Raw genomic sequence first — 25,163 nt, 5'->3', positions numbered from 1 at the left:
GAGAGAGGGAAGGGGCAGGGTGGGTGGGGCCAGAGAGAGAGGGAAGGGGCAGGGTGGGTGGGGCCAGAGAGAGAGGGAAGGGGCAGGGTGGGTGGGGCCAGAGTCTGGGGGGCAACATGGGTGGGGCTGGAGGTGGGGTACAGGGAGGGTGGGGCTAGAGAGTGGAGGGCAACGTGGGTGGGGCTGGAGGTGGGGTACAGGGAGGGTAGGGCTAGAGAGTGGGGGGCAGGGAGGGAGTGGGTCAGAGAGTGGGGGGTAGGGTGTCAACATCCAGGTATGCCATAAAAGAGGTTGCAATTCTGCAACGTTACTCACTCACTATGCTAATTAGTCCACCAACTTACATTTGTAGGACTTTTAGCCCAACAGAGAAGTGGATAGCCTGTATTACTATTGGGGTATTTTGCAATGCTAAATCCAAGTTGCAATGCTGTTGCGGTAGACTCTATCCAACTTACACATCAACAATCACATTTTATAAGCAGTAAAAACCCCTGTCGTCGGATCAGCAAAACCAACCCCCCCTGAGGGGCACATGCATCAAGCCCTAGAAAGCAGGAGTGTCCAGGGATATTTTATCTCTGTGCCATTAGGAGCTATGCAAACTGCATCCACCGCTGCTAGAATGAAATCCCCAGGTGGCAGTGACACCCAGAGCATCCTGGGTGAAAAGTACATCCTAGGCCATGTGAGCTGGGTGACCCGATGAGGAGATGGTGCCGGACTGCAGAGTGCCATATTAATATGACAGGAGACAAGGCTGAGGAGGGGCACAAACTCCATGAATGGCAGACAGTGTAAAAACAGGGTGAATGGGACACCCTTGCTTGAGGAAAGGGCAGGTCAAGCCCACAAGAGAGCACTCCCATGGAGAAGACAGCAGAACACCGGAGGTATGAGGAGCGGAGCCTGGACTCAAGGCATTCGGCAGAGTTGCAGACTGACTAAGGATGGGCCTGCTCACGCTAAGCACTGCTCATGAAGATTGCCCCAAGGTCTGCGGACCCCACATAAAGGAGAGCACTATTGGGTAGTGAGCATTGCGCGGGTTGGAAGGAACCAGCCACATTATTACTACCCATGAAGAGTAGTATAAGCTTCTCCTGAGCTTCTCCAAAGCATGGGCCTGAGGTCACTGTGATTATGGCACTATATACGGATATAGATTGGTGGTATGCATACGAGGTTATTACATCATGAACAGTAACTTATAAACAGCTAATAACACAAACCAATTTATACCTAATAAGATTGGTGACCGATGCCAACTATCCAATCGGGGGCCTGGGGCCTTCCTCAAGCGTCAAACATGACAACACAGTATTGGGTAGTTTGGGTCAACAGTTGAGATTCTGGTTGGAAGAAGAGTCTCCTGTGCTCCCCCGAGTAAGGGAACCCTGTGTAACCAAATTAGAATATGCTTGCCTTTAAGAGTTTATTTGTATGCGAGTTTGGGTACAGCATATATTGCCAGTCCCCCCTTGGGGCTTATTTTTCATGATTAAAAGTAACATAGAAAAAAACTGCCTAGAGGACAAACCATTTGTGTTACTTGTCTTGTTTAGTCGAAACCAGTAACCAGCTTGTATCTGTCAGGGAATGCACAGAGTCCTTGTAATTTGCAGGGTGTGACAGGTACCAATTATGTTGCCCCCCCCTACAGGCTGACTCATCATGTGAGCAAGGGGTGGCCACATAGTGACTCTGGCAGTAGACACTCCCGTTATCTTTATGGCATGTGGCCTTAATGAACATAGAGGCACCACTCTAGATGGTCTGAGGTGAGCGTGGAAGTAGTGCCCCTCACACGACCCTGGGGCAAGGGATAGTCAGTGAACCAGAGTAAAAACACATGGGCTACATATAACCTGGTAATCAGGAGTAAAACAATAAGAAAAGGGGCTGGTGTGGTAAGATTACAAATATGCACAGGACCCTATACAAGTTACTTATGCTAAGAATTCAAAATCAGTCCAAAATCCTGCACCCTGAGCTCGTAATTAAACATCACTTTGTTGCCCCAACTCTCCCCCCCACTCAACCCCCTCAACGTCTTTGCACTGCCTTGAAATCCAGAAAGCTATCCATCCATGTTCCATTCATTGAAACCCAAACCACCTCCCCAAACGCATTAAAAACTTATCAAAAAGCATTTACAAGGGGAAGTAAAGTTGCACCTCCACCTTTTCAAGGTCAGAGGTATTCTTCCTTTCCTCTACTTCCCCCAGAAGCTCACTGTGTCCAGAGCTCTGGTTCTCTCGAGGGTGGACTACTGCAACAGCCTCTTTCTAAATCTGCCTTCTTCTACTCTCTGCCCTCTGCAACTCATCCCGAACAGGACTACGAGACTTGTCCTTGGCCTCAAGCCCAGGGATCTTATCTCTCCAGGACTGAAATCTCTGCACTCGCTCCCAGTGGCTGCGAGGATTACGTTCACAACCCTCTCCATTGTCCACAAGGCCTTCTGGGGCCTCAATACTTCCAACTCTCTCTTGCTAAATATCTTCCTTCTCGAGCACTTTGCTCATCCGCCTCCATCTCCCTCAGGATCAGTCGCTTCTCCAGTGGTTGGTGGTAGATCTCTTTGTTTGGCTGGGGCTTCCTTCTGGAACAGCCTCCCTGTCTCCCTGAAACTTGAGGAGAACCATCTCCGGTTACGGAAGCACCTCAAAACCTTCCTCTTTGCTTCTGCTTTCTCTCCTCCTCTCCCCTGCTGAACTCCTGGTTGAAACTGAAACTGCACTGGTCACCTGGCTACCCTCCGATCTCGGGCCCAGGTACCCTCCCCTGCCAGTTGCACCCTTGCACTGCCTCCCTGGCATCCCCTGCACTTGGGGACTGTTTTCTGTATCCCTACAGCCCCCTACCAGCACTTGACACCTGATGTCTGCACTTAACCTTGCACCTGCCATCAGCTGGCCGCACTTTTACTTTGCTTTATTTATCTATTTATTTTTACTGTCGTTCCCATGCACTGCACTGCCCCTTCCCCCTGCACTTTTCCCTTGCACTTGTGCAATCTCAATGTTACCTGGCCAAGAAAGACCGTTGTCTAGTCTTCCCTCTGTTCCCCTCCCTTGCCTCGTCGCGCCTTGAAACACTTGTGTATAGGTGCATTATAAATGCCATATATCAGCGGAAATCACTTGGGCAAAACATGACTCTTGAAACCATGATCAGGACTATGGAACTGATGAGAGCATAAGTTAAAAGACAAACAAATGAAGGCTCAAGCAAAGTGCATATGGCCAAGCAGGGTCTATGACATCAGCAGAGTTGGTGAGTGATGAGCGTAATAACTGTGGAAGCAACAAAGAGTAATCATTTAAAATTTAGAGGGATTGGGTTTCTTTTTTGAAGCCCTACATACAGGGTTTACGCTTGTTGTCCATATATGCTCGCAAGATGTAACATGCGGCCATTTTAGAGAAACAAAATCCAAGGCCACCTTTCGTTCCGAGAGTAGCACTGCTTCTAAGGGCACATTGTTAGTACCATGTGGGAGTTCCTAATAGAGACAACTTTATCACTATTGTAGTCTTTCCTAAAGGGGTCTTACATAGCACGACTCCTTACATTTTGGCTATTTTACATATCCACATCAACTGTGACGTCAGGTAGGGTTGGTAAACAGGACACCTGCCTCACTAGATCTCAATCTAGCCTCCTACTAATGCAATGCATCCAGGTGACTCTGCTGCCGATATCAACTCTATACGTGGAAGTCAAAGGCTAGTTAACAAATGAAAAGGTAAAACAGTATAAGTTAGCAGGGTTGCATTTTGCATTACTTGATCGATACAACATCCCATGTTATGCAATTGAAGAGTTTTTAGCCGAAATAAAAGAGAAGTAAACATATGTTTCAGATTCACCATTTACGTTGCATAACTAGCCTCCTCACCCCTGCTGCTATTTAGATAAGGCAATTCCTATATTCTCTAAAAGTGACATTTGGAGTGGCCATCCATAACGAATATAATGAAAAGCTAATTAGGCTGCCCTGGGATGCAGTGTGCCGAGATCTTAGAAGAATCTGATTGCAGGAGGACACATTTGACAAGTGGGGGCTGATAAACTAGCAGGTTTACCGAAGTTACAGTGAGTGCTATAAGTAAAAGTCAACTAAACAGTAAGTGCACACCAGCTGAGCTCCCATTCTATAACCCAATTTCTACGAACGAGGTGAATGCAAAACACAAGACAGACGTGGGAAAATCACCAATGCAAGCAAATCAACCAAACCTGTGAAAACGTAAGGCAAATGTCAAATCTTGCCACCCAAAATGCAGCCCAAGAGAGATGCAACGGCCAAAACACAAACGCAGTGGAGCAAGAACTCAACGCCTTAGTGGGGACATCCCACAGCTGCGTCTCCCCAGACACACTGGCACTCTTACCTCATTCATACCCCACTAACCGCCCTACCAAGGCTTCCAGGAGGTTCCCTGGACTAAAGAGGCAAGACCAGTTTTCAAGGTGGAAGTCACAATGCCACAGCAAGCTTTATTGCATAAAGCCAAGGAGTTATCGTACAGGTGATCCGTTTCTCCACCACACCACAGGATATTCTACGCCGGGTGTGGCTTCTTACGAACCCCCCACCACCACCGTCAGTGTCCCGAGGACCCTGCCGGGTAAGACCGTCCCTCCCTACACATTACCCTCTCTACCCATAGCCATTTCTTTCTTTACTTTTCACAGTACACTTTCCCCAGACACTTTTTTCGGTGCCTTTATTCACAGTACACATTGTCTTCTACTCTTCACTTCCGTTCCCAATTTCACGTATCTTCTTTCATTCTAAATTCTATTCCCTTGTTCTACCCGTCTACCATTCTGATTCTAGCGCTTAGTGTTCACTGCTTCCCTTCTATATACTGTTCCCTAGTACTGTCTAGTATGCTACTATTCTAATTCACTTCCCAGTTCTTGATTTCCCATCCTACCCGTCTTCATTGATCTTACATCCGATTTAATTCCAAACCTATCCTTCTCCCCCGTCCCCGCCAGGCCCCTTCCCCCATCTAACACCCCCACCCTTCGTTCCCAAGTCTCTTCCTCCCTCTTTAGTTTTCTTCCATTTCCCCCGCCCCTTGCTTCCATTTCTGTTCTATCTGTTCCACAAGTAGCCTGCCCCTTCCCCTACACCCCCCGCTTCTAGCCATCATCCCCCACCAATTATTTCCCCCAAAACGCTTAGTCCTTTCCCCGCCCTGCCCAACCCTAACCCCCTGGCCCCTTCAAGTCCCCACTCTTCCCCTTCCCCTAGGTACTTTCCCTTCCCTATTTTCTTTCCTTATCCATCCCCTACTTTTTTTTCCCAAACCTTACTGTGACACCTTCTCATTCCCCATGACTTCCCTTCTTCCCATTTTTCATTCTCTCTTCCCTTTCCCACCCCGCATTTGGGGTTGGAATGACTTCCAAGCCCCCTAACCTCTCCACTTTTCCAGGGGCCTCCCCTGAGTCTAGTACGCCTGGGCGCTGTTAATTCTAAGCTATTGTCAGCACTATCCCTTATGGGATCTGCCAGTGCTTTCTAGTGGATCGACCTGTGACTCCGCCAAGACTCTCTGCTGGTTGCCGGCGGCAGAGTTCCCCCCAGACACGAGGTCGTGGCTCGCCCAGGCTAGGGCAAGGGACTTCCCCATAGCTTCTGCTTACCCGCTCGCATACACTCGTTCCGACATTAATGACATTCGAGATGCCCTCCGGACGTGTCCAGTGGCGTGCACGCATTCACACTCATCCCAACATTCAATATTTTCTAGAAGCCCTCCAGACGTGTCTGGCGGCGTGCATGCATTCACACTCATCCTCACAAAGAGGCCCTGCGGACGTGTCCGGTGGCATGTCGAAATTGTAGAGTAGCTTGTGTCGTCCCCCCTTTAGTCTGAAGGTGGCTCTTGCACCTCCCCTCTATCTGACCGTTCCCTACCATAGGTGAGGGGGGTTTCCCCCCTCGTGGTCCCAGACAATTTTCTAAATCTCTCTCTTGTGTCCACAGAGTTTCCCAGCATGACAATCTATTGTAGCCTGCAGCCCCCTCCCTCCCACCACCACTGAACCTGCCCCCTTGATACCCGCTTAAAGTAAAGAAAATCCCCCACCTTAACCAAAGGATAACCTGCTTGTTTGACCCACAGAGACCGTGTCCCTCATGACTTACCCTTAAACCTGAGCACTGAGAAATGCCCTTAACTGTATTTGCTGTCCACTGGTAGGTGAGGGTGTGTGGGACTTCAGGCGAGGGGCTGAAGGAAGAGACTCGGCTCAGGAGTTCCCCCCGCCTTAAAAAGTTCTCTGGCCGGATGTGGCTGGAACCAAAGACACCCCTCCCTCCTGGGGAGGTGGCAATGTGGCAGTGCCCCACCACTCCCCAATTGACTCCCCAGCAACTTTGTGTTTTTTTTCATGTGGCCCCAATACCCTATGTAAACCAACAGGCATACCATTGTTCCTGACCAGTCCTCGCTCGCCTTTTTCCTACTCCGTCACCAAACCAGAGGCCCTCCTATGTCCTAACTCTAAGGTGCTGTGTTAAGGACTCCTACGTTTCCCCTAAGTAAGCACAGAGAGCCCCCGATGCATGGCCCAGTTTACACCCCCTCTCCTCCCACTTAAACTAAGGTATTGATAGCTGGCGCAAGTATATTTGCAAATATATGCCATAGACAGCTGTCTTGGAAGCTGTGATCCCCCCATTTCTTCTTTGAGTCGCCCCCATGGACATTACCACCTTGAAACAAAAGACCAAATGTATTCGTATAGGTCATGACATATTAATTCACTTCAGTGAGGGGGGCAGGGACCAAGAGGGTGCACCCCGAAGGGACCGGGCTTTATATAGCGCACCACTCTCTTGGTCCAGCCCCCCCCCTCCGCCTTCGTCACCCCATTGTGACATGCTTCCCCACCCCTTCCCCCAACTCAGGGCCTAAACTGGCGCTTGTTGTTTCCTTTAGATTGGCTGGGTGGGAGCCCCCACTGAGGGCGGCGCTCACCATTTGCCGCTGTGGTTGGCGCGTTCGCCCGGCATTGTGTGGTTTACGGACATGTTTGCACTTCACGCTTTATTACACACACACCATTTAAACTCATGCCGATAATACTTACTTCATTCTCACCAACTCTTCTTCCCAACAACCACCAATCTGTAATCAGATTTTTTCAGACCCCATTTATCTGGAAACTTCGGCATTCCAGTCAATGTCGCCAACAATTCGACCAATGCCAGGAACATACATACAAATAACGGTAGCCCCACACTACCACTTGTCCCTTCAGGTTCTCACCTCCCCGTCACTCATGTCGCTGGACCCAGGACCACCATTTAGCAAGGGGGAGTGCTTCCTGTCCTCTGAACCCTTCGCTTATGCCGCCTTCCCCTGGAGTTCTTAGCTACGCCTGCGCTCTTCCTCTGTTTCCAGATCATGACAACTTCTTAGCCACGTTGGCCATAATGCCACTGAAGAATCTGCTCACTGGGCTACAGTTCTAGTGCCTAGTACTCCGGGTTTACTTGTTGAAGCGCACCTCTGCCGGCATGTTCAGCTGCTTCCTGCTTCCCCGGGTGACTGGGGAGGAGTCATTGTTCAGCAGCTGACAGTCTTTGTCTGCTGGGATTTGCAGTACTGTTCCTGATACGGTGTGTGAGGTTGTCAGCCAGAACTAGTAACCGCCATCACATAGCTACCCTTGCTCTCCTTAGTTGTAACGTTATGTTACACAAGTATTCCAAATTAAAATAATATTCTTGAAATACATAATTTTTGCTGATTTTCAAATATGATTAAAGTTAATTGAATACAATTAATTTACTAAAGGTTTATACTAGCTTAGGACTCAAAGCACAGGCGAAAATGGCAAAGCACATCCCCTCATGGAAAAAACAAGGCCCAGCTAGTGCTTAGGCCATTACATCGCCAAGCGTCGGCAAGTTGCCATGCCAACGCCAATCCCCTTTCTCCTTTCTCCTTTACAGCAGCAATGTTTTGGGTATTAGGTGGCCCTAGCGCTACCAAATGCACCAAATCTAACATGTAATAAACATTTGTTAGTGAAAATTTCTAATGAGGAAATAATATAAATCATTTAGTTCTATACATTTTTCAAATTTTGGAAGAAATTGTGCTAGTGTACTCGAGTAATAGATTGGATAAACAGTGTATCCAATATTTGGTTAAATTGAGGACTAACAAAAGCATTTTAGTGCTACTGTCGGGAATCAACTCACCAATAGCCCTTTCCACAGTGGTTAAACGTCAGTGTTTGCATCAGATCTATTTAGTTTTTGCTCTCGTTGTGTGCATTGATGTGCAAAGTCTTTTGTGCTCAATTAACGAGGTTGATTCAGGATTATAAGTACCTCCATACAACATTTAGTTTTCTGTAATAACCCCAAATCGTTGATAGTTTGGTAACCTCCAGGCCACTCTGAGTAAAGTTTGTGAGGTCGGAGAACCGGAACCTGGCTGGCTAAACAGAATGATGGAACGATCATTGGTCTTTGCAAATTTGGAGAACACCCTTGAAAGGCAAAAAACCAGCAGAAGCCCACTACCCTCTCCAGTTTGAAGAATCACGTCTCAGAGTGATCCCTGTACTTCCCCTGGCTGGAGGCAAACAGGGGACACTTGCGATTGTCCATGGTGGCAAACAGATCCGCAGCTAGGTGACCCTAAAGCAGGAATAGCTGTTCCAGAATGTCCTGTCTGACTTCCCACATGCAATAAGTGACTTAGCTGGCTCAGTTGATCCACCTCTGCATTGCGTTCCCCCTCTAGGTGGACTGCTTTGAATAATATCCTGTTCATGGTCAACCAAATAGGGGAGTAGATTGTGTGCCACCCTGTTTGTTCATATAAAACATTGCACTGTCATCCTGACTAGAACTGGTTTCCCTCGAATAGGTTATAACCGGCTCAACTGCATGGAAAAATCGCCTGGATGTCCAAGAGATTGGTGTGTAGGGACCTGATCAGACCATAAACCTTCAGCTGCCTCAGAGTAGGAGCCCACCCAACAGAGACAAACTCACTGTTATGATATTGGCTGCACAGGCTTTCCCAAAGGTGAGCCCCTCGCCTCAAATTGTTCGGATCGACTCACCAATTGAATCCAGAATAGAAATATGGTCCAATTGCCTCCCTGAAGTCTGAATCCTTTCAATGGCATAGCACTGGGTAGGCGTTAAAGGTCATTTCTGGAAATTGACCGAAACCACCAGATTGAACAGGGCATCCAAAAGGTTTTCTACTAGTTACCTATACTGGGGGGCTCTCGTCAGTATGTCATCTAAATAAGGATAGATGTGAATGTCCCTCAGTCACAAATGAGTCGCAACAGCGCTTATACATGTTATGCAGACCCTTGGGGCTGCATTGAGGCCAGAGGGCAAGAATCTGTACTGGAAAGGCTGGTTTACTATGACAACTTTCAGAAATTTCCTTTAGGGTTCCCAAACTGGAGCATGCAAGTCTTTTAGATCGACTACACGTCCAGTTGTCCTGACACAACAAACCCAGGATCTGTACTGGCGTGATCATGAACTACAAACATATGAAAGGATTGAAGGGATGCTCTAGGAAAGTTCTCAGGCCCAACAGATTTTATTTGGGCACTCCTCAAACAGAACACCAGTCCTCTATGGAAGGAGGGAGCTGGCTCTATGGCTTCCATAAGTAGAAGATTGTTTACCTCCTCAAGAAGTGTGTGACGATTCAAAGGATCTTGTCACTTCTACCCAGAGGGGAGCCCTTCCCTATGAGGCTGGGGTTGTGAGCCCACCATACAAAATTCCCCATAGGGGTGGCGGTAAGCGGGACCTCACAGGGAGAGATTCCTCTCTTGGGGACCATGACTCCCATTCCGTGAAGGAACTCCTTGCCCCACTTTTCTATGAACCCATCACACCATCATTGCCCCAGAAAACAAAACCTGAACAAACCATTGTTTGCTATTGTAAAACAACTTCCAGTATTCAAATCCAACACCAACCCACAAAAAAGAAGAGTGGCGGAGGAATGCCAATCACTAGTCCATGGCAAGAAGAGAACACTATGAAGAACGGGAACCACAGAGTAATAAATAATATTTCAGAGAAAGAGAAAGTGGACAAGGATCCTCCGCTGCGGAGGAACCAGTTCAGATGCATAAAAAGCAAAGTGTGTTCACCAAGCAGGTGAAGCCCGGGAAGTTCATACCTGGGAGAGAGAAACCAAAGCATTCTGGGAGGTCCTCGGTCAAGAGGATGTGGAGAACGGAGGAGGAAAGTAGTGCAGGATCCGTCAAGGAGCCAACTCATTTGTGAGGCATTTCCAGGTGGTGGCGTGACCTTGAGGAGGTGAACCATGCGGTCCGACAACAACACCGAGACCATTCAGGAAAATACCTGCAGAGCCACGGACAGCAAAGTAGAGAAGGAAAGGAAGACACTTATCGACACAAAGTGTCACGGAACGGACAGGAAGAAGAGGTGACTCCAACCCAACAAACTAGAGGTAACAGGAATGGCGGGAGACCAGGATGGGGCAACTGGCAGGCGCTAAACAGAAAAGAGTATCACAAATACCGAGAGACTCATCATACTTGTCCCAGTAATTGTGAAAGCAGCAGAGTGCATAACAAATCCCGAGGGACCCCTGTTGAGGTGGTCAGAAAAGGTACCAGTTCACGTTGCGCACGCCATATTGGTGACTGGGGGAAACTGCAAAGTTGGTGCGATGTTGCTATTTTACATGCATATAGCATAGTTAATGAGAATGGGATGTGTGTTCATTTTAGTGTTACTTTGTGTTTAAGTTGATACATTTATGTTTGCATGCAGGCAGCAAGATAAATGTCAAGCCTGCTGAGCAATTATAAACATAATATAGGTATGGTGTGCTGCATAGAGTCTAGAAACTGGGCAATGAGGAGCCTCATAATGCACATGTGTGAAAGGAGATTTACAATGAAGAAACCACTGTAAAGAGGATGCGGTAGTTTTAAACATGCATGCACCGACATATATACATGAGGGTCTTAAGGGACATAGGTTTGACAGTTGGGGGTACATGGGGAATGTACACATCTGTATGCTGTGTGCTTTTTCATCGTTTGGCCAGGCCCTACAGCCAGGGTTTGCGAGGTGAACTCTGTGTAACTGGGAAAACTGGTTTGGCACAGATTGAAGGCCAAGGAAGGAAAGCTGCAACAATACCAGATCATCCGTCACAGGCAAGCCCAGGGTTTTTATGGCTTATCACTATTGTGAAAAAGAGATGCAATGGAGATTAAGCAGAGAGCCATTCTGTTTGATGCAATACCTGCTGAGGAACTAAAGCATAGTGCAGCACTGTGGATAGCAACAGTATGCAAGATATCATGCCTTGTGAGGAAGACCTCATGTCAAACACGCCCAGAGATGAACAGGTCAGAGAAACCTCACTGTAAGGCTCTCCTGGCATGCTAAAATGATGGAGTTGCTGGTGCGTGACTTGCCTTGCTTACCATTTTATACAGCTTCAGGTCTGCCATTTTGTAGAGATTGGTGCCACCTGGTTTATTGGAACATGCAGGACTTCCCTTCCCACTCTGGATTTCTCACAACCCGTAACCTGGCTGGGACCATACTAATATCCTCAGGGACACGGTAGTTCCCGCCCGCTCGGGAGGCTGCTCAGTCACAGGCCCTACTGGATTCTCGTTGCATGCCTTTGCAGCCTTGGGGCCACTACAGGCTGTCTAGGAGGATCCGGAGGACCTTTCCCAACCATGACAACCCTGTTGAAGGAGGACAAGGCGACTTACCTTTCCAGTGCCATATGTCTGAATAGAATACAGGGTGGGTGGAGGGGGCCTGTTAAAAAGATCCTACAACTGCTGTAGTCCCAGGAGATGTGGAATGACAAAGCAAGTATCACACTTACGTTCTGGCCCCAATGCACTTTAACGTAGCTGGTTGGTGTCGGTCAATGGAAACCACTTTAACAGGATATCACCAGAATATGCTGGAATGCTAGTGGAGGATGCATAGGGACCCCCGATTGAAAGAATTATTGGGAGAAAAACCCCAAAACAGCCTAAAAGGTCTGTGCAGTGATTTCTGCATCCAGTCCAGTTGGGTCATAAAAGGACTGCCAGGTGATGCGAGTGGGCAGTGTGAGAAACCTGAGGTGTTTCTCCCATGCTATTCTCAGGGATCCCCGACTCAGATGGCTAGGGAAGGGTCATCGATCTTGAATCCCAACCCTGGGGGCGGACAAGCGAGGGAGGATCACCTGGGAAGGGGACTCTTGGAGACTGTGGGAGGAAGGCCCCCAGGCGAGACACTGTATTCCCCCCGTTCCAGTACACCCTTACCGACATCACCTCTGTCAATATGGGATATTATTGCCAAACACCCATTTGTCCACAACACTACATTTACCCACCATCATACACTTACCCCCGTTCACCCTGATAAAAACCCACATGGTTTTCCCATGCTCTCTCAGAAAAACTACAACTGGCATAACCCCTCCACACTGCTTTTTCCTAAAACCACTGGGACGAGGAAGAGGCAAACCAGAGCCACGAAGATTACCCGTAGGAACCAATGTAGCATGAGTCCCTATGGGCAGTCTCCATTTTGTCCCGTTAATGAGGCGAGGCAAGGCCAGGCCTCTCTTTGCAATCATTCCAACCTGAAATCTGTCCAGTCAGTATAAACGGCAGAGCACACAGGCACACTCTGAGCAAGCTGGGGATGATGGATTGTGCACAGAGGCCAAAAGGAGAGCGTTCAAGCTGGAGGGACCCTGGAAGGCCTGGAGGAAGGAGGACTGCCTACTGCTCACTATGGCGAGGAAGCTGTGACTCCAGGCAGCCAAACCAGGGACAGCTGGAGGCTACAGGGCAGCACCCAAGCCAGAGCTCCTCCCCTGGGCACAGAACTAAAGCCCAAGCCTTTGAGGGCAGGTGGTGAGACCATGACCTCATGGACATCTAATTAAGGTCCACAGCAAAACCCAAAATCGCCAGGGTGCCAAAAAGGGGAGCTAGCGAAGTGGGAGCAAAAAAAGACACTCACATTCTGGGACTTGAAGTCCAAAGACATTTCTTTTTGATAAAAACGGAACAAGGCGGTGCACGAGAAGGAGCGGCACTTCCAGAGCGGTGGCAAGACAGGCAGAAGAGAGCAACAGGCCAGATGTCTTGGGCCAAGAATCTACAGGCCAGAGATCCCTTTTGTGGGAAACATTTGTGTCTCATAAGCCATGAAGGCTACACACACCAACCCAGCTGGAGAGAAAGAAGAGCAGCTGAAGTGCTACAAAGTTGCAAGTCACCCTGCTTTGATTTCCACATCCTGACACGACCGGTGAGTCAAGAGAGCACATTGAAAGTCTGGTCTGTGTGTTGGAGTGCTTGCAACAGCTACCAAGAAATGAAGGTTACACACAAGATAATAAGACGCGAGAGTAAGAGGGCCCATTGCTGTGAACTGTAAATCACGAATGCTCAGTATCAGAGTGGTACAGCAGAGGACATATGCTCAATCGAAAGTCACTGAGAAAGGTTGTGAAGCTGCAAGGCAGTGGGGAGTTTGAGAGGTCCGAGACCGACAGAGGGAGACCTGTGAATTAAAGTTATTTGAAGCTTGGTGAAGGGAACCCGTACAAGTGCTGTGATTGCGGGGACCGAGCCCGGCTGAGGGAGACCTATGTAAACATTTTGCTTTTGGGAGGTCCGAGCCCGACAGAGGGAGACCTAATGTGTTTAAAGAGGGTCCGAGCCTGGCTGAGGGAGACCCATGGTGAACAGGGAACCCAAAAACCTATGAACTTGATACTCCTGAAGAGAAGGAACTTTGTTTTGTTTGTACCCAAGGCATTCTACGATGGAGAGACTATTTTAATGGAAAAGAGACTTTATCGCAGAAGTACCTGGCTTGTGTCCCAAACTGCATCCTCGTGCCAAAGAAGCCAGAGTGTGTCACCTTGTCCCATGCTGAAAACATGGGGAAGGGAACCTCACTGTTCAGTCCTTCTGATACATTACTTTTGAACACTATTTTTCTTTGCATACACCATTTTTCCTGCACATATTTGTTATAGCGTAAGTGCAGGCAGCAGGTTTTGTTAGTGTAGGCCATTTTGGTTTTGACAGACAGTACTACGACTGCGTTATTTATTATTTAATGGGCGAGCTTTCTCCCATCCTTATATCTAAGGATAGATAGGTGTTCTTCCAACCCTCATGTTGTTCAATATAAACCCTTGAACTGTGCATCACTTGTGTCTGTCTTCACGAATGATACCATGTCTTCCTTACAGCAGTCAGTGGGGGCTTGGCACACCCAGCGCAGGCAAGCCCTTTTGCACTGAAAGTGCTTAAAGAGAATGTTAATTTGCAGTGCAAAAAAGGTTCAAGTCTCATCCCCGTGGGAGTATGCAATAGGTATAGAGGACGGGAAATAAGTATTTCCCCTGTTATCGTTTCCTAGCTCTGTGGGCCATTAAGGATGCAGAATTATAAAAACACAAATAGGATATTCAAACACAATACTATGTTTTACAGCTATGTAACATGTTTTTCCAAAGAACACAATCAACATGTAAAAATGAACCTAAAAACAAGTGGAAAAATAGGAATATATCTGCTTATATTTCACAATATAATATTCATTGTTCATACCTCAGTGAGTTGTGTTTTGTCATACTCTTCACGATGCTTGTAGATGCACTGGCTAAGTAGTGAATACCACCTCTCAAGCTCATCAACTGCAAGGTTACTGCTTTTCTTCACCAGAACATACAGTAGGTTCTGTTTGGAAATATATATTTGAGATAAGTAGTTGAGTGACAAACAATCATTTGCTTAGTCGTACACTTTCTCAAACATCATGAAAGAACAACAAATTGCTTACTCAGTAATGTTCTTTCTGATGCCCGTTCCTCCCACAGATTCCTCATCTTCGATATTCATCTCCCAGCGCAGCTGCTCTTTGGAAATGTTTCTGTCACCAGGGGGCGCAGCATGGCTCAGTGTCGGTTCCGCCTGACTCCTCTATTTGCACTGCGCCAGACATGACATCAGGGCCAGTATATATAGAGGCACTGCATGATTAGTTCCAATGTTTTTCTTTAGCACTCTGATGCTGAGGGACTGCAAAATAACAAATTACTTCCCTTTCTGTAATGTTCTTTCTGATGAATGTTCCTCCCACTGATTCCTCATCTATGATAGACTCCCACAGCAGTACATTGACACAGAGGAAGGAGGGTAGCAAGGACATCACTTAAACCAGAACAGTCTGAAGAACAGCTCTGTCAAAATGTGTGCCCTGACCAGACATAGAATCCAAGCAGTAATGTTTCCCACATAACCCATAAAGATATTATCTGCCTGGGACAAGGGGGATAACTATTCTCTCTGTTAAAGGATGGTGTGTCTTGTAATGGGGGCACCCCCAGTGGGATCCTGCTTTCTCTTTTCACTTAGGGGGTACTTAGGCTTAGCAGGCTCTCCTCCCTAGTACCAAAGTGGGTGGGTCCAGCTTGGTGAGGGGGGGATGAATTTCCTGGATTTGTCACAAAATGCAGAACAGAGAAGCAGTTAAATGTGTCACTTGTCATTTCCCAGAAAAGAGTTCTATCAGAAAGGCAGTAGGGAGGGCAAAGAGGAATCTGTAGGAGGAATTGACATGTCCATCCGAAAGAACATTACAGAAGGAAAGTAATTTGCTCTTCCAGCTGCATCATCCTTAAACAGAGTCAAAGAAATAGTGCTTCAAAAAGGAATAAAGAGAGGCCCAAGTCACTGCTCGGCATATGTTGTGGTGACCTGGAATGAGGAGTCTGACCAAGCAAAGGCATGTTTGTTGCTACAAACCTTCATTTAACATAAATTACAATCCTATCTATCCCTAAAACTAGTGGTGGTTTCCCTACTGTGAGGAATCAGGCATCCTCACTTCTTTCCCCAATATATCCCCCTCTCGGGTGGCCGGGCTAAGGCAGTCGCTATCGGATCCTGAACATAGCGGTGGATATGCGAGGGAGGGTCATCTGGCTGGAGGCGACTTGGGTAGTGGGGATGAAGCACCCTTGGATGAGACATGGTATCCCCCCTTTCCCTTTCATAATGAGTCAGATGTCCTCCAGGCCTTTGTAGGGTATTATCAGTCCCTTCCCTACCCTTCAGTAAATCATCTCCCAGTGAACACCAGTCAGGTACTGGGATGAGGAAGAGGCACACCAGAAACTTGCTTACACACACAGACACCACTCTGATACTGAGATGAGGAAAAGGGATGGCGAGTACCAATTTTGTTTAATGGATGAACATTGCCTACACCTGAAGCCAAGGGGACGGTATAAATGGCCCACTCATGTGAGGCCAAGGAGATGATCCGTGGAACGCTTGTGGGAGAAGCTGGAGGTGAAGCAAGAGAGACACATGCCCAACGTGCCTACGAAGCAGATCATGGAGGGAGCATTTGAGAGGTTTCTGGCAACAGACCTTGCCCGCCTACCTCCGAGAGTCAAAGGCACTCTCTCTCCATAGAGCCGTGGTTGCGGAGGCCCGGGAGAAGAGGCACGCCGAGCCGGGAGAAGCAACAGCCAGAGAGAGCCTGCTGACGCAGAGAAGAGCCCCTGAAGACAGCGTACCCAGTGAGTCAGAGAAGCTGGATTTGTAGACCGCGTTGTTGCTGCAGGTGGGGTCGCTCGCGAGTGAGCAAGAGACCATTTGGGCAATGTGAATGCTGTTCAAGTTTGAATCATGTGTATTGCTAAATACTTTTGATAATCACAAAGGTACGAAACTGTGAAGAAAACCTAGTGAGATTTTTGTGGATACTGAACTCAGTATAATTGAAAATGCCAACTACCTCCATGAACAATTGTACAAGTTCTCAGCAGGAGAGTATACTGGTGATTGTGTGTTGATTTATACAAAGTGACTGATTTGAATGAATGGTGCAATTCCCTGATAAAAAGGAACTTTCACTGGCAAGCGCCATAAGAATATAGGGAGCTGTGTTATTTGAGACAAAAATCCGTGGCAAAAGCCATGAGAATATGTTAAAGTGCAACAAGTGAATGGTGACAAATCAAACAGTGATAAAGCATCGGGAGGAAGTGAACTGAGAATAAGTCAAGTACCACTGTGAAGCTGGAACAGTGGCAACATGCATATGAGGAAGAAGCAAGTAAGGTGCGTCGGTTGTGTGACCTGTAATGGGTGGATTGTGTGGTCCGACAACTGCACCTAGACCGAGTACACTCACCTAAGGAAAAGCCAATTACGCCACCCACAAGCTTGTAACTGAATAGAAAGGAAAACCTGTGCGATCTGACATTACGAAACAGAACTATAAGAAGTTGGCGATAGCTAACCAATGCCAGAGGAGCTATGAAGTATCCCAAGGAGTTAGGTTGTTTTGGAAAGTTGAGAGACTTGAAAGCTTGGGGAAGGAAAGCATTCTTTTGTAACTAACTATTCAAACCTTGGGGAAGGGAAACCCTTTTTCAACCAAGAGCTAGAATAAGCTCTGAAATTTTGTTTGTACACTTCTCATTTTGATGCTGACATCCCTACAAATTGTATACAATTAGATGTGAGGGCAAGTATAGGTTCTGGACACAGACAGACAGTAACTTGGGACTTCTTGACACAGACTATCATTAGTTTCATTTAGGTAGGGAAATCCCACCTTAGCATAGAGCAAGTTAGACCTTTTTCCACTCGTCCTTTATATTTAATAAATGTTTATAGCCCAAACTTGATTTCGTTGTCTGTGTATCTGCTTTGTGATGCCTTCATACTACCTCAACAAAACTAAAACCTAGACCGGTCAGGAAGTCCGTTATACCAAAGGAAAGGTACCGTCCTAGTCAACATTATTACTCTATCCCTGTCACTTAAACAGAAATTACTAAGGTAATGTAAGAGTTCTTATCCCAACCCAGGACAATGACTCCCTTTCTTCTGGCTAGAAGTCTTTTAAAGTTCAGGTTTCCCAAAGTTCCAGAAATATCACAGGTCTAGGACAATGGCCATCTTTTCCTACTTTTCACCCAGTTTCTACATGTTTTCCTTGAGTTACTTTAATTTCAGATTCTTGAACAAATCTTTAAGTTCTCCCCACAGGTTTTGTATTACCTCCAGTTCAATACTGTACTTCCACTTGCCCCCACTGGAACGAGGGAGAGACTCTCTGAGCTCCCCTTGACTCTTCAACATTCTACTAATAGTCTTCAAATTACACCCAACTAGACGAGGAAGAGGTTGGCTGAGTCCTTCTTGACTCTTCAATACCAGTGTGTTCTGGAACTGGCCAGGAGTTGCATCACAACATGGTCTACTTCTCTCTTGTCTTCTTGTTTCACTTTCTCAAAGTTTCCTGGCCCCTTCCTGCACTTATTACTATCCCACTACCTTCTCTCTGGGAACTCTTCACCAGTTTTGCAAGGGGTTGCGAGTACCTTCTTTCTTCTTTTGCTCTTCTTCGACCTGCTTGACTTCGCGGTCAGTTCCCGTTGGCAGTCTGGGCACAAGTTTTGGACCAGACGGTCCACCCGTTACAGGTCGTGCAACCACCACAGTTTCTCGTACTTTCCATGCAATCACCTGTGTGGCTCGTGGGCTAGTGTTGGCGGTCTCAGCATAGTTTTTGGTCTGCCCACCACAGGTCACGCCACCACCACACTGACTCTTAGCTTCAAGGTTGTCAACTCACAGCCGACTGGCGAGACTCTTTCCTAGCGTTCTCAGCACTCCACACTGCTGTTTCACTAGAGCCTTTTGTCGCCCTGTTTCCAACTCGCAGGCAATTTGGCGGCCTCCTAGCTCACCGGCTTCTCCTTCCAGATGTCGCTCTCTTTGCCCTTCTTTACTGTTAGCTTAAGTAGCTGGGACTGCCCCAGCATAATGCAAGTTTGATTAACAACAGCTGGTCGAACACGCCTCATGATTGACAGTAGCGTTCAGGGATTCTTCTTCATCCCAGTACCCATCATAGTAAGATTGTCTGACACATTGCAGTAACACATAGTCTTGGACTTTAGCATGAGTAAGGAAGGGTTGGGTAATATTACCCAGTGGATTTGGGAGATAATCCAATGTCCCGGACGGAGGGGAGTCCCTGCCCATAGGAGCCTCCCACATGTTACCACCCCTACGGGGATTATCGGTGAGCAGCCTCACCTCTCTAGCCTCATGAAAGGGGCTCCCCCCTCTGGGTACAAGTGATGTCATCTGGAGGATCGTCACAAATTGTACAATGGATATTCCTCTCCGTAGAGTGGATGTTGCTGCCACATCGCATGGAATGAGCTCTAATGCCCACATGCACTTTCATGTCCACCAAATCATAGTAAAAGGTTATGAAAAGTATCACCCAGGACAAAATAATTATTTTTGATAGGCGTTTCATTTATTGTCGCTGGCATAGGCTGTACATCACCGATCATCGACCATGAAGTCTTTAGATCTAGAGAAAAACTATTTAATTTTAACGCCCTCAAAGAATCAAGTGTATGCAGTCTTTCCTACGCCATGGATGGATGCAGGAATGCAAAACCAGCAAATTAACTCTTGGTTAAAATTGAAATTCTAAGGCTACCTTTGGCAGATTCTAAGGTTTTATCTCAAGAATACTTCATAATTGCTGATCTGAATGAACTCCGGAGAGTTGGACAAGGCCTGAAGTTCTGATACACTACTAATGGACGTTAAGGTGATCATAAATGCAGCTTTGAATAAAAGAGGCCTTCGTGAACATGTGTGTAGCAGCTCAAACTGATCTGTCATTAAAAAGGTTAAAACCAAATGTAGATCCCGCACTTGGACCACTAAGGCACTAGGTGAAAAAGTGCTCGAGTCTTTTTAAAATTTGCAAAACCGAGGGCAATCTTAAGGAAGATGCCTGTTCGGTGTACGTTTGAAGATTGAAAGGGCTGCCAAAAAACCCTTCACTGTGTTCACATTGGCCACGAAAAGCAGAAATTCCGTACCAGTGGAGCAAGATGATGGGTCTTCATCGGAGTGGGAGCATCTTCATTCAAGTTTTCACCAACGACAAGCGTATATAGACTTGGTTGATGGACGTCTCCCAGAGACCATAACACAGAGAACCTCCTCTAAAAGATTACAATTCTTGTACGTCAACCGCTCAAAATCCAGACAAAGGCTGAGACTCCTGGTGTAGAGGTGAACTACCATGATGCATGTTTGCATCAGTAGATCTTCTCTTCAGGAATCTTCCAGGGAGGACGCAGCAGCATGTCCAGCATGACTGGGTACCAGGTCCTCCATGTTCAGTCCTGTATGTTCAAGATCATGGTTGTCAATCAATCAATCATGCTTTATCTCAGACAAATCTCTAAAAACGAAATACATAACACAGTAAAAAGAGTAATTAGGGGCGTGGCTTGGAGCAGCCGCAAGTGTCATGTCTCCCTCGGAGCTCCTGGCTTCCGCTGTGCACTGGAGGAGGTATCGCCGGCCCATCTCCCTGTTTAACCCAATATTCAAGGAGATGCTGTCGGAATGTCTGGGGCGGACTTCCCTCGCAGAAATGTTCACTAAAATACTGTTCATCCTGGCAACGGGGCATCGTAGCCTGAGGACTCGCGCCATTCAGCAAGGAAAATGGCGGCCTCCTCCGAGCAACCCGAACACCATCTACGAGGGGGAGGGACAGGCATAACTGGACAGCCCTGACTGCCCGACGCAACAGCTTAGAGCAGCCACCCTCAGCTCTGCGACCGTGGAGCTGGAATCAACGAAGAGAAGCATGCTGTGGATTGTAATCTGCCTCCCCGAAGCCCACTCAGCTTTCCAGCCCGCGGAGCACCCAGTTGAGGAGAAGTTACCCACAATCGCCACTCGCCACACAGAGACATGTAACCTGGGAGGGCCACCACCAGCTGCCCCGGACCCCCGCTGCCCGCGCCCCCTGGTGCACCACCTGCCTGCGATTCCTGCCCTCCTGGGGCCGCACCGGGGGTCCAGTGAAGCATCAGAGGCTCTCCACTTGGCAGACCTGCACGGACAGACAGTGATGTGAGCGGAGGGAGGAGGGGCGCGTTTTGTGCCACTGGTATACTCGGCAGAGGTGGCGGCCCCCACCCCCCCCTGTAGCAACAAAGCGCTCCCTCAACCATATGCACCTCCACATGGTATGCTCCCCACACCACCAGCAAAGAACGGCCTGATACTCTGGGTGCCATAAGAGTCCCAGCCCACTGAATGGACACTTACTTAGCTGGCTATGCTCCTCCGCAAGCTCACTCCACAGCTACTCAGCTCTGGTAGGATCAGGGCCATAAAGGCAGTAGCCCTGTGAACGAACACCCAGCTAGCAGTGCTTGCCTTTAAGCCAACTCTGCGCCGCAACCCGCTAAAGGGGGACCCTCATTCCAGGAAACTTATCACGGAAGAGTCTCCTTCCTAGGCTGGTGAAAGGTGATGCATGAAATCCCCAGCAGAGGGTGATCTCCGGGAACACAGATCTGCAAATCCCACCCAACCCTCTTCCTCAGGGGCTTGCTTCCCTTATCACTGAGGGGAGGAGAAGACACAAGCACCGTCTGGCTGAATCGCCTCATCACCACCAAGCCAAACAAGGGAGCGCCAGTGGAGAATCGGGGACTGGGGATCCTGTAGCCTCACCCAGTGGGGCGGATCCGAGCTCCCTGGACCCCTTGTGCGTCAGCAGAGGGTGTGGGCAAAGATTCTTTGAAGGACTAAACCGCGGGTTGCCACCCACCGGAGTACAGCGCTATGCACCTAGGAGAGATGGCGAAAAGCGGGAAGGCATCCAGGCAGGCGGACATTGCAACATTAATGAGTGGGACAGCTGCAGAGAAAGCAAAGAAGGGGGACCCGCCAGGAGAACTAACCCCAAGCATTGGCGTGGCACCGGAGGGTCTGGACCCACGGCAATCGGCCACTAAGTCAGACCTGAGAGACTTATTATCTGCCCTGACGAGAGAGATTCAAAAGGGTATCGAGGAGGTCACGCAGAAGCTCAACTCCCTTGACAAGCGGGTCGTGGCGGTAAAAACCCGAGCTACTGCGATCGACAATGACCTTTGCGACCAGAAATTCAAATGGGAGAAAGGGCAAGACAGAATAGCAGCACTCGAGACGAGATGTGAAGCGCTAGAGGCGAAACAAGAGGACGCAGAAAACAAGTTGCAGCGAAATAACATCCGCCTCTGAGGGATCCTGTGATCAATCCCGGACGCAGACCTGAAAAGCCAGGTGTCGGATCTGTTCAGATTTATCATCACACTCCTCGAAGACGCTCCTCTGGAATTGGATCGAGTACACTGAACGGTCCCGAGGCGGGCATCCTCATCTCCGCCGCACGTCCTCGAAAGGGTGCACTTCTACCAGATCAAGGAAGATATTATGCGGGAAGCCAGATCAATGCACCAAATCACCTTTCAGGGCTCCACAATCCTACTCTATCAGGACTTAGCAAACGCAACCCTGCAGAAGCAGAAAGTGCTTATGGTGTTAACGAAATAGCTACGTGAAAGAAAGACCCTGTATCGCTGGGCTTCCCAACATCGGTGAAATTCACCTGGGAGGGAGCTAGTCAGGAGATTCACTCCCTAAAGGAAGTGGAAAAATTCATGGGCATCAGCGGGGGAATGGAAGAGTTGGAAGCAGAAGAGACAGCCCAAAACACCCCAGGAAGCAGGCGGGGTCATCTTGGTCTAGAGTTAGTCGAAGGTGTAGGATCCGCGGGCCTCCCCAAAAGGCGCCTAAACCAGTCTAACACCACCTCTGTTTCATTAACATGGTTGGTGGTCTTCAACCAGGAATCCATGTTTCTTCAGGAGCACCAACCCAGAGTGGGGCCCGGGTGGAGATGGAGGGGGCCAGCCAAGAGTGGAAGGGAATAGAGAAACACATGGGGGCATTGATGAAACGGGCCCCGGGGGACTCTTGACACACCCATCCTTAGGCCCTAAACCTGAGTTGTTATCTTACACCACAGCTTGCGCGTTGGGCCCAGTTGGCCACTTGATAGGTGCAGCAGCACCGCCAGTTACCCTGTTAAGTGGGATGAGTTTTATCCTTCTAGGTTCAAGGGGGGAGGGGGCAAAAGGGGAGGAACTAGGAAGCACTGGAAGAGCGGACTCATCTAGTCCACCATCTCAAATAGCCACAGAACACCATCAGTTAAGAACACCCCTAAGCGGTACAATCAGCAGGCCGCCACACACACGGTTCACACGAGCACTAGATTTGACAGGTCCATCGCCACGCTAGCCACTACACCTCCCAAGGATGGCTAATATAAACGAAATTGTAATCCTCACCTGGAATGTCCAGGGCCTTAATTCCCCAAGAAAGCGCAGATCTGTGGAACACAGGCTGAGGCAACTATCAGGAGACATAGTCCTCCTTCAGGAGACCAACTGCAGTCGGATGAAAGCCAAATCAGATTTAAAAGGTTCAAGAAAGCATTCTTTGCCTCCTTGAAAAAACAAGGAGTAGCAATTCTACTGAGTGATAGAGTCCCCCTAACAAAAATTAAAAGGGACCTGGGGGGCAGATTCCTTCTATTGAAGGGACTATTTGTGGAGCAACCCATCACTATCGTGGCACTTTATGGCCCGGACACTGCCCAGAACAAATTTATCACGGATCTTATCCCAAGTATTTTAACATTTAAAGAGGGATTTCTCCTCATATGTGGAGACTTTAATCTGGTTCCAAACTCCCAAATAGACAAAACCCTGCCCCCCACCAATTCGGACTTCACACAATCGCTCTCCCTAGCAAAGCTCCAAAGGGAAACCGAAACGGTGGAGGAATGGAGATTGGCCAACGGGGGAACGAGGGACTACACCCACTACTCTGGCGCTCATGGAGAATTTTCGAGAATTGACCTCTTGCTAGTCTCCAGTGTCCTGTTCCCCTGCCTAGACAAAGTAGAGATCCACACCCGCATGATCTCGGACCACGCCCCAGTCTCCGCAAATCTTAGCATTTCTGGCCAGAGGGACCCTCCACATTGGCAATGGAAGTTGCATGACTCTATATTGCTGGATGACAGCATCAGAAGGGAAATCAGGGAAACTATAGGAAACTATTTCAGGGAAATGCGCCCGCAGACACATCCATAAGTGTAACCTGGGACGCCATGAAGGCGGTGGTCAGAGGTTCCCTTACCACTGGGGCGGAGCAGATCGGGTTTCAGATAATGCTGCAGCTAAGCTCGAGGAGGGAGTTAGAATCTGGAAGGCAGAGCTGAAATCTCAGAGCTCTAGGAAAACCGAAAGGCCCCTAAAGAAAGCTAAAATTGCACTTGAGATGCACTGGGCTGACCGCAATGCCAAGTCGCTGGCCTTCACTAAACAATTTTACTATAGCAAAGGAAATAAAGCAAACAGGGTCCTCGCATATAAACTTAAAAAAGTTACAAAATCTACACAACATATTGGTCCCACACCCGACGGCCCTGTTCAACTCCTTGTTATCCACAGGCTCCATCACGAATTCTATGGCAGAATCGCTCACAGTTCTTATCCATAAACCGGGGATAGACCCCGAGCTGGCCTCTTCCTATCGGCCAATAACCCTAATGAACAACAACGGGGAAAATATATTCAAAGGTACTGGCGGGTAGGCTGAGAGCGATCCTCCAGGATATAATTGATCAGGATCAAACGGGATTCATACCAGGGCGTAGGGCACACGCCAATATAAGACGCACGATAAACCTAATTGAGAGCGCCCATAAGAGGGAAGAGGGGATGGCCGTAATATCTTTAGTTGCACATAAGGCCTTCGACCGGGTGGACTGGGGCTACATCCGTAAGGTGCTGGAGCATTTTGGGTTTAGTCCAAACTTCACCAATTGGGCCATGGCCAACTATCGGAACCCCACCACGCAGCTTTGGGTCAATGGCAACAAATCTGAAAGAATAAAGATAAATTGGGGTACACGGCAGGGGTGCCCCCTCTCAGCCCTGATCTTTGCACTCTCTATGGAGCCCTTTGCAGCCAGAATATGACAGAACCCTAGGATAAGGGGGTTGAGGGTAGGGGACCATGAATTTAAAATAGCCCTATACGCGGACGACGTCCTGGTAACTATAACCAACCTGGGTGGCTCCCTTTAGAAGGAAATCGAGGAATTTGGGGTGGTCTCCAGGTTCAGGATT

At 48.2% G+C, this 25,163-nt stretch overlaps 1 protein-coding gene across 4 annotated transcripts in view; it reads right to left on the bottom strand.

Annotated features, from left to right (window-relative positions):
• ATAD2B (ATPase family AAA domain containing 2B) overlaps window positions 1–25,163 on the bottom strand; it is a 3,113,054-nt gene that overhangs the window by 110,994 nt on the left and 2,976,897 nt on the right. For 3 of the 4 annotated variants that reach the window (XM_069605877.1, XM_069605876.1, XM_069605878.1), the window contains exon 27: window positions 14,665–14,793. The exons of the other annotated variant lie outside the window; for it this stretch is intronic. In XM_069605877.1, the coding sequence (XP_069461978.1) occupies window positions 14,665–14,793 (129 nt within the window). The remainder of the gene's footprint in view (window positions 1–14,664; window positions 14,794–25,163) is intronic. 4 annotated transcript variants of the gene reach the window in all.

This window comes from Ambystoma mexicanum, chromosome 4p, assembly GCF_040938575.1.
Source record: "Ambystoma mexicanum isolate Mex_15411 chromosome 4p, UKY_AmexF1_1, whole genome shotgun sequence".
Lineage (NCBI taxonomy): Eukaryota > Metazoa > Chordata > Amphibia > Caudata > Ambystomatidae > Ambystoma > Ambystoma mexicanum.
Note: the sequence above shows the minus strand (reverse complement) of the source record. Positions and strands in the feature narration are given on the sequence as shown.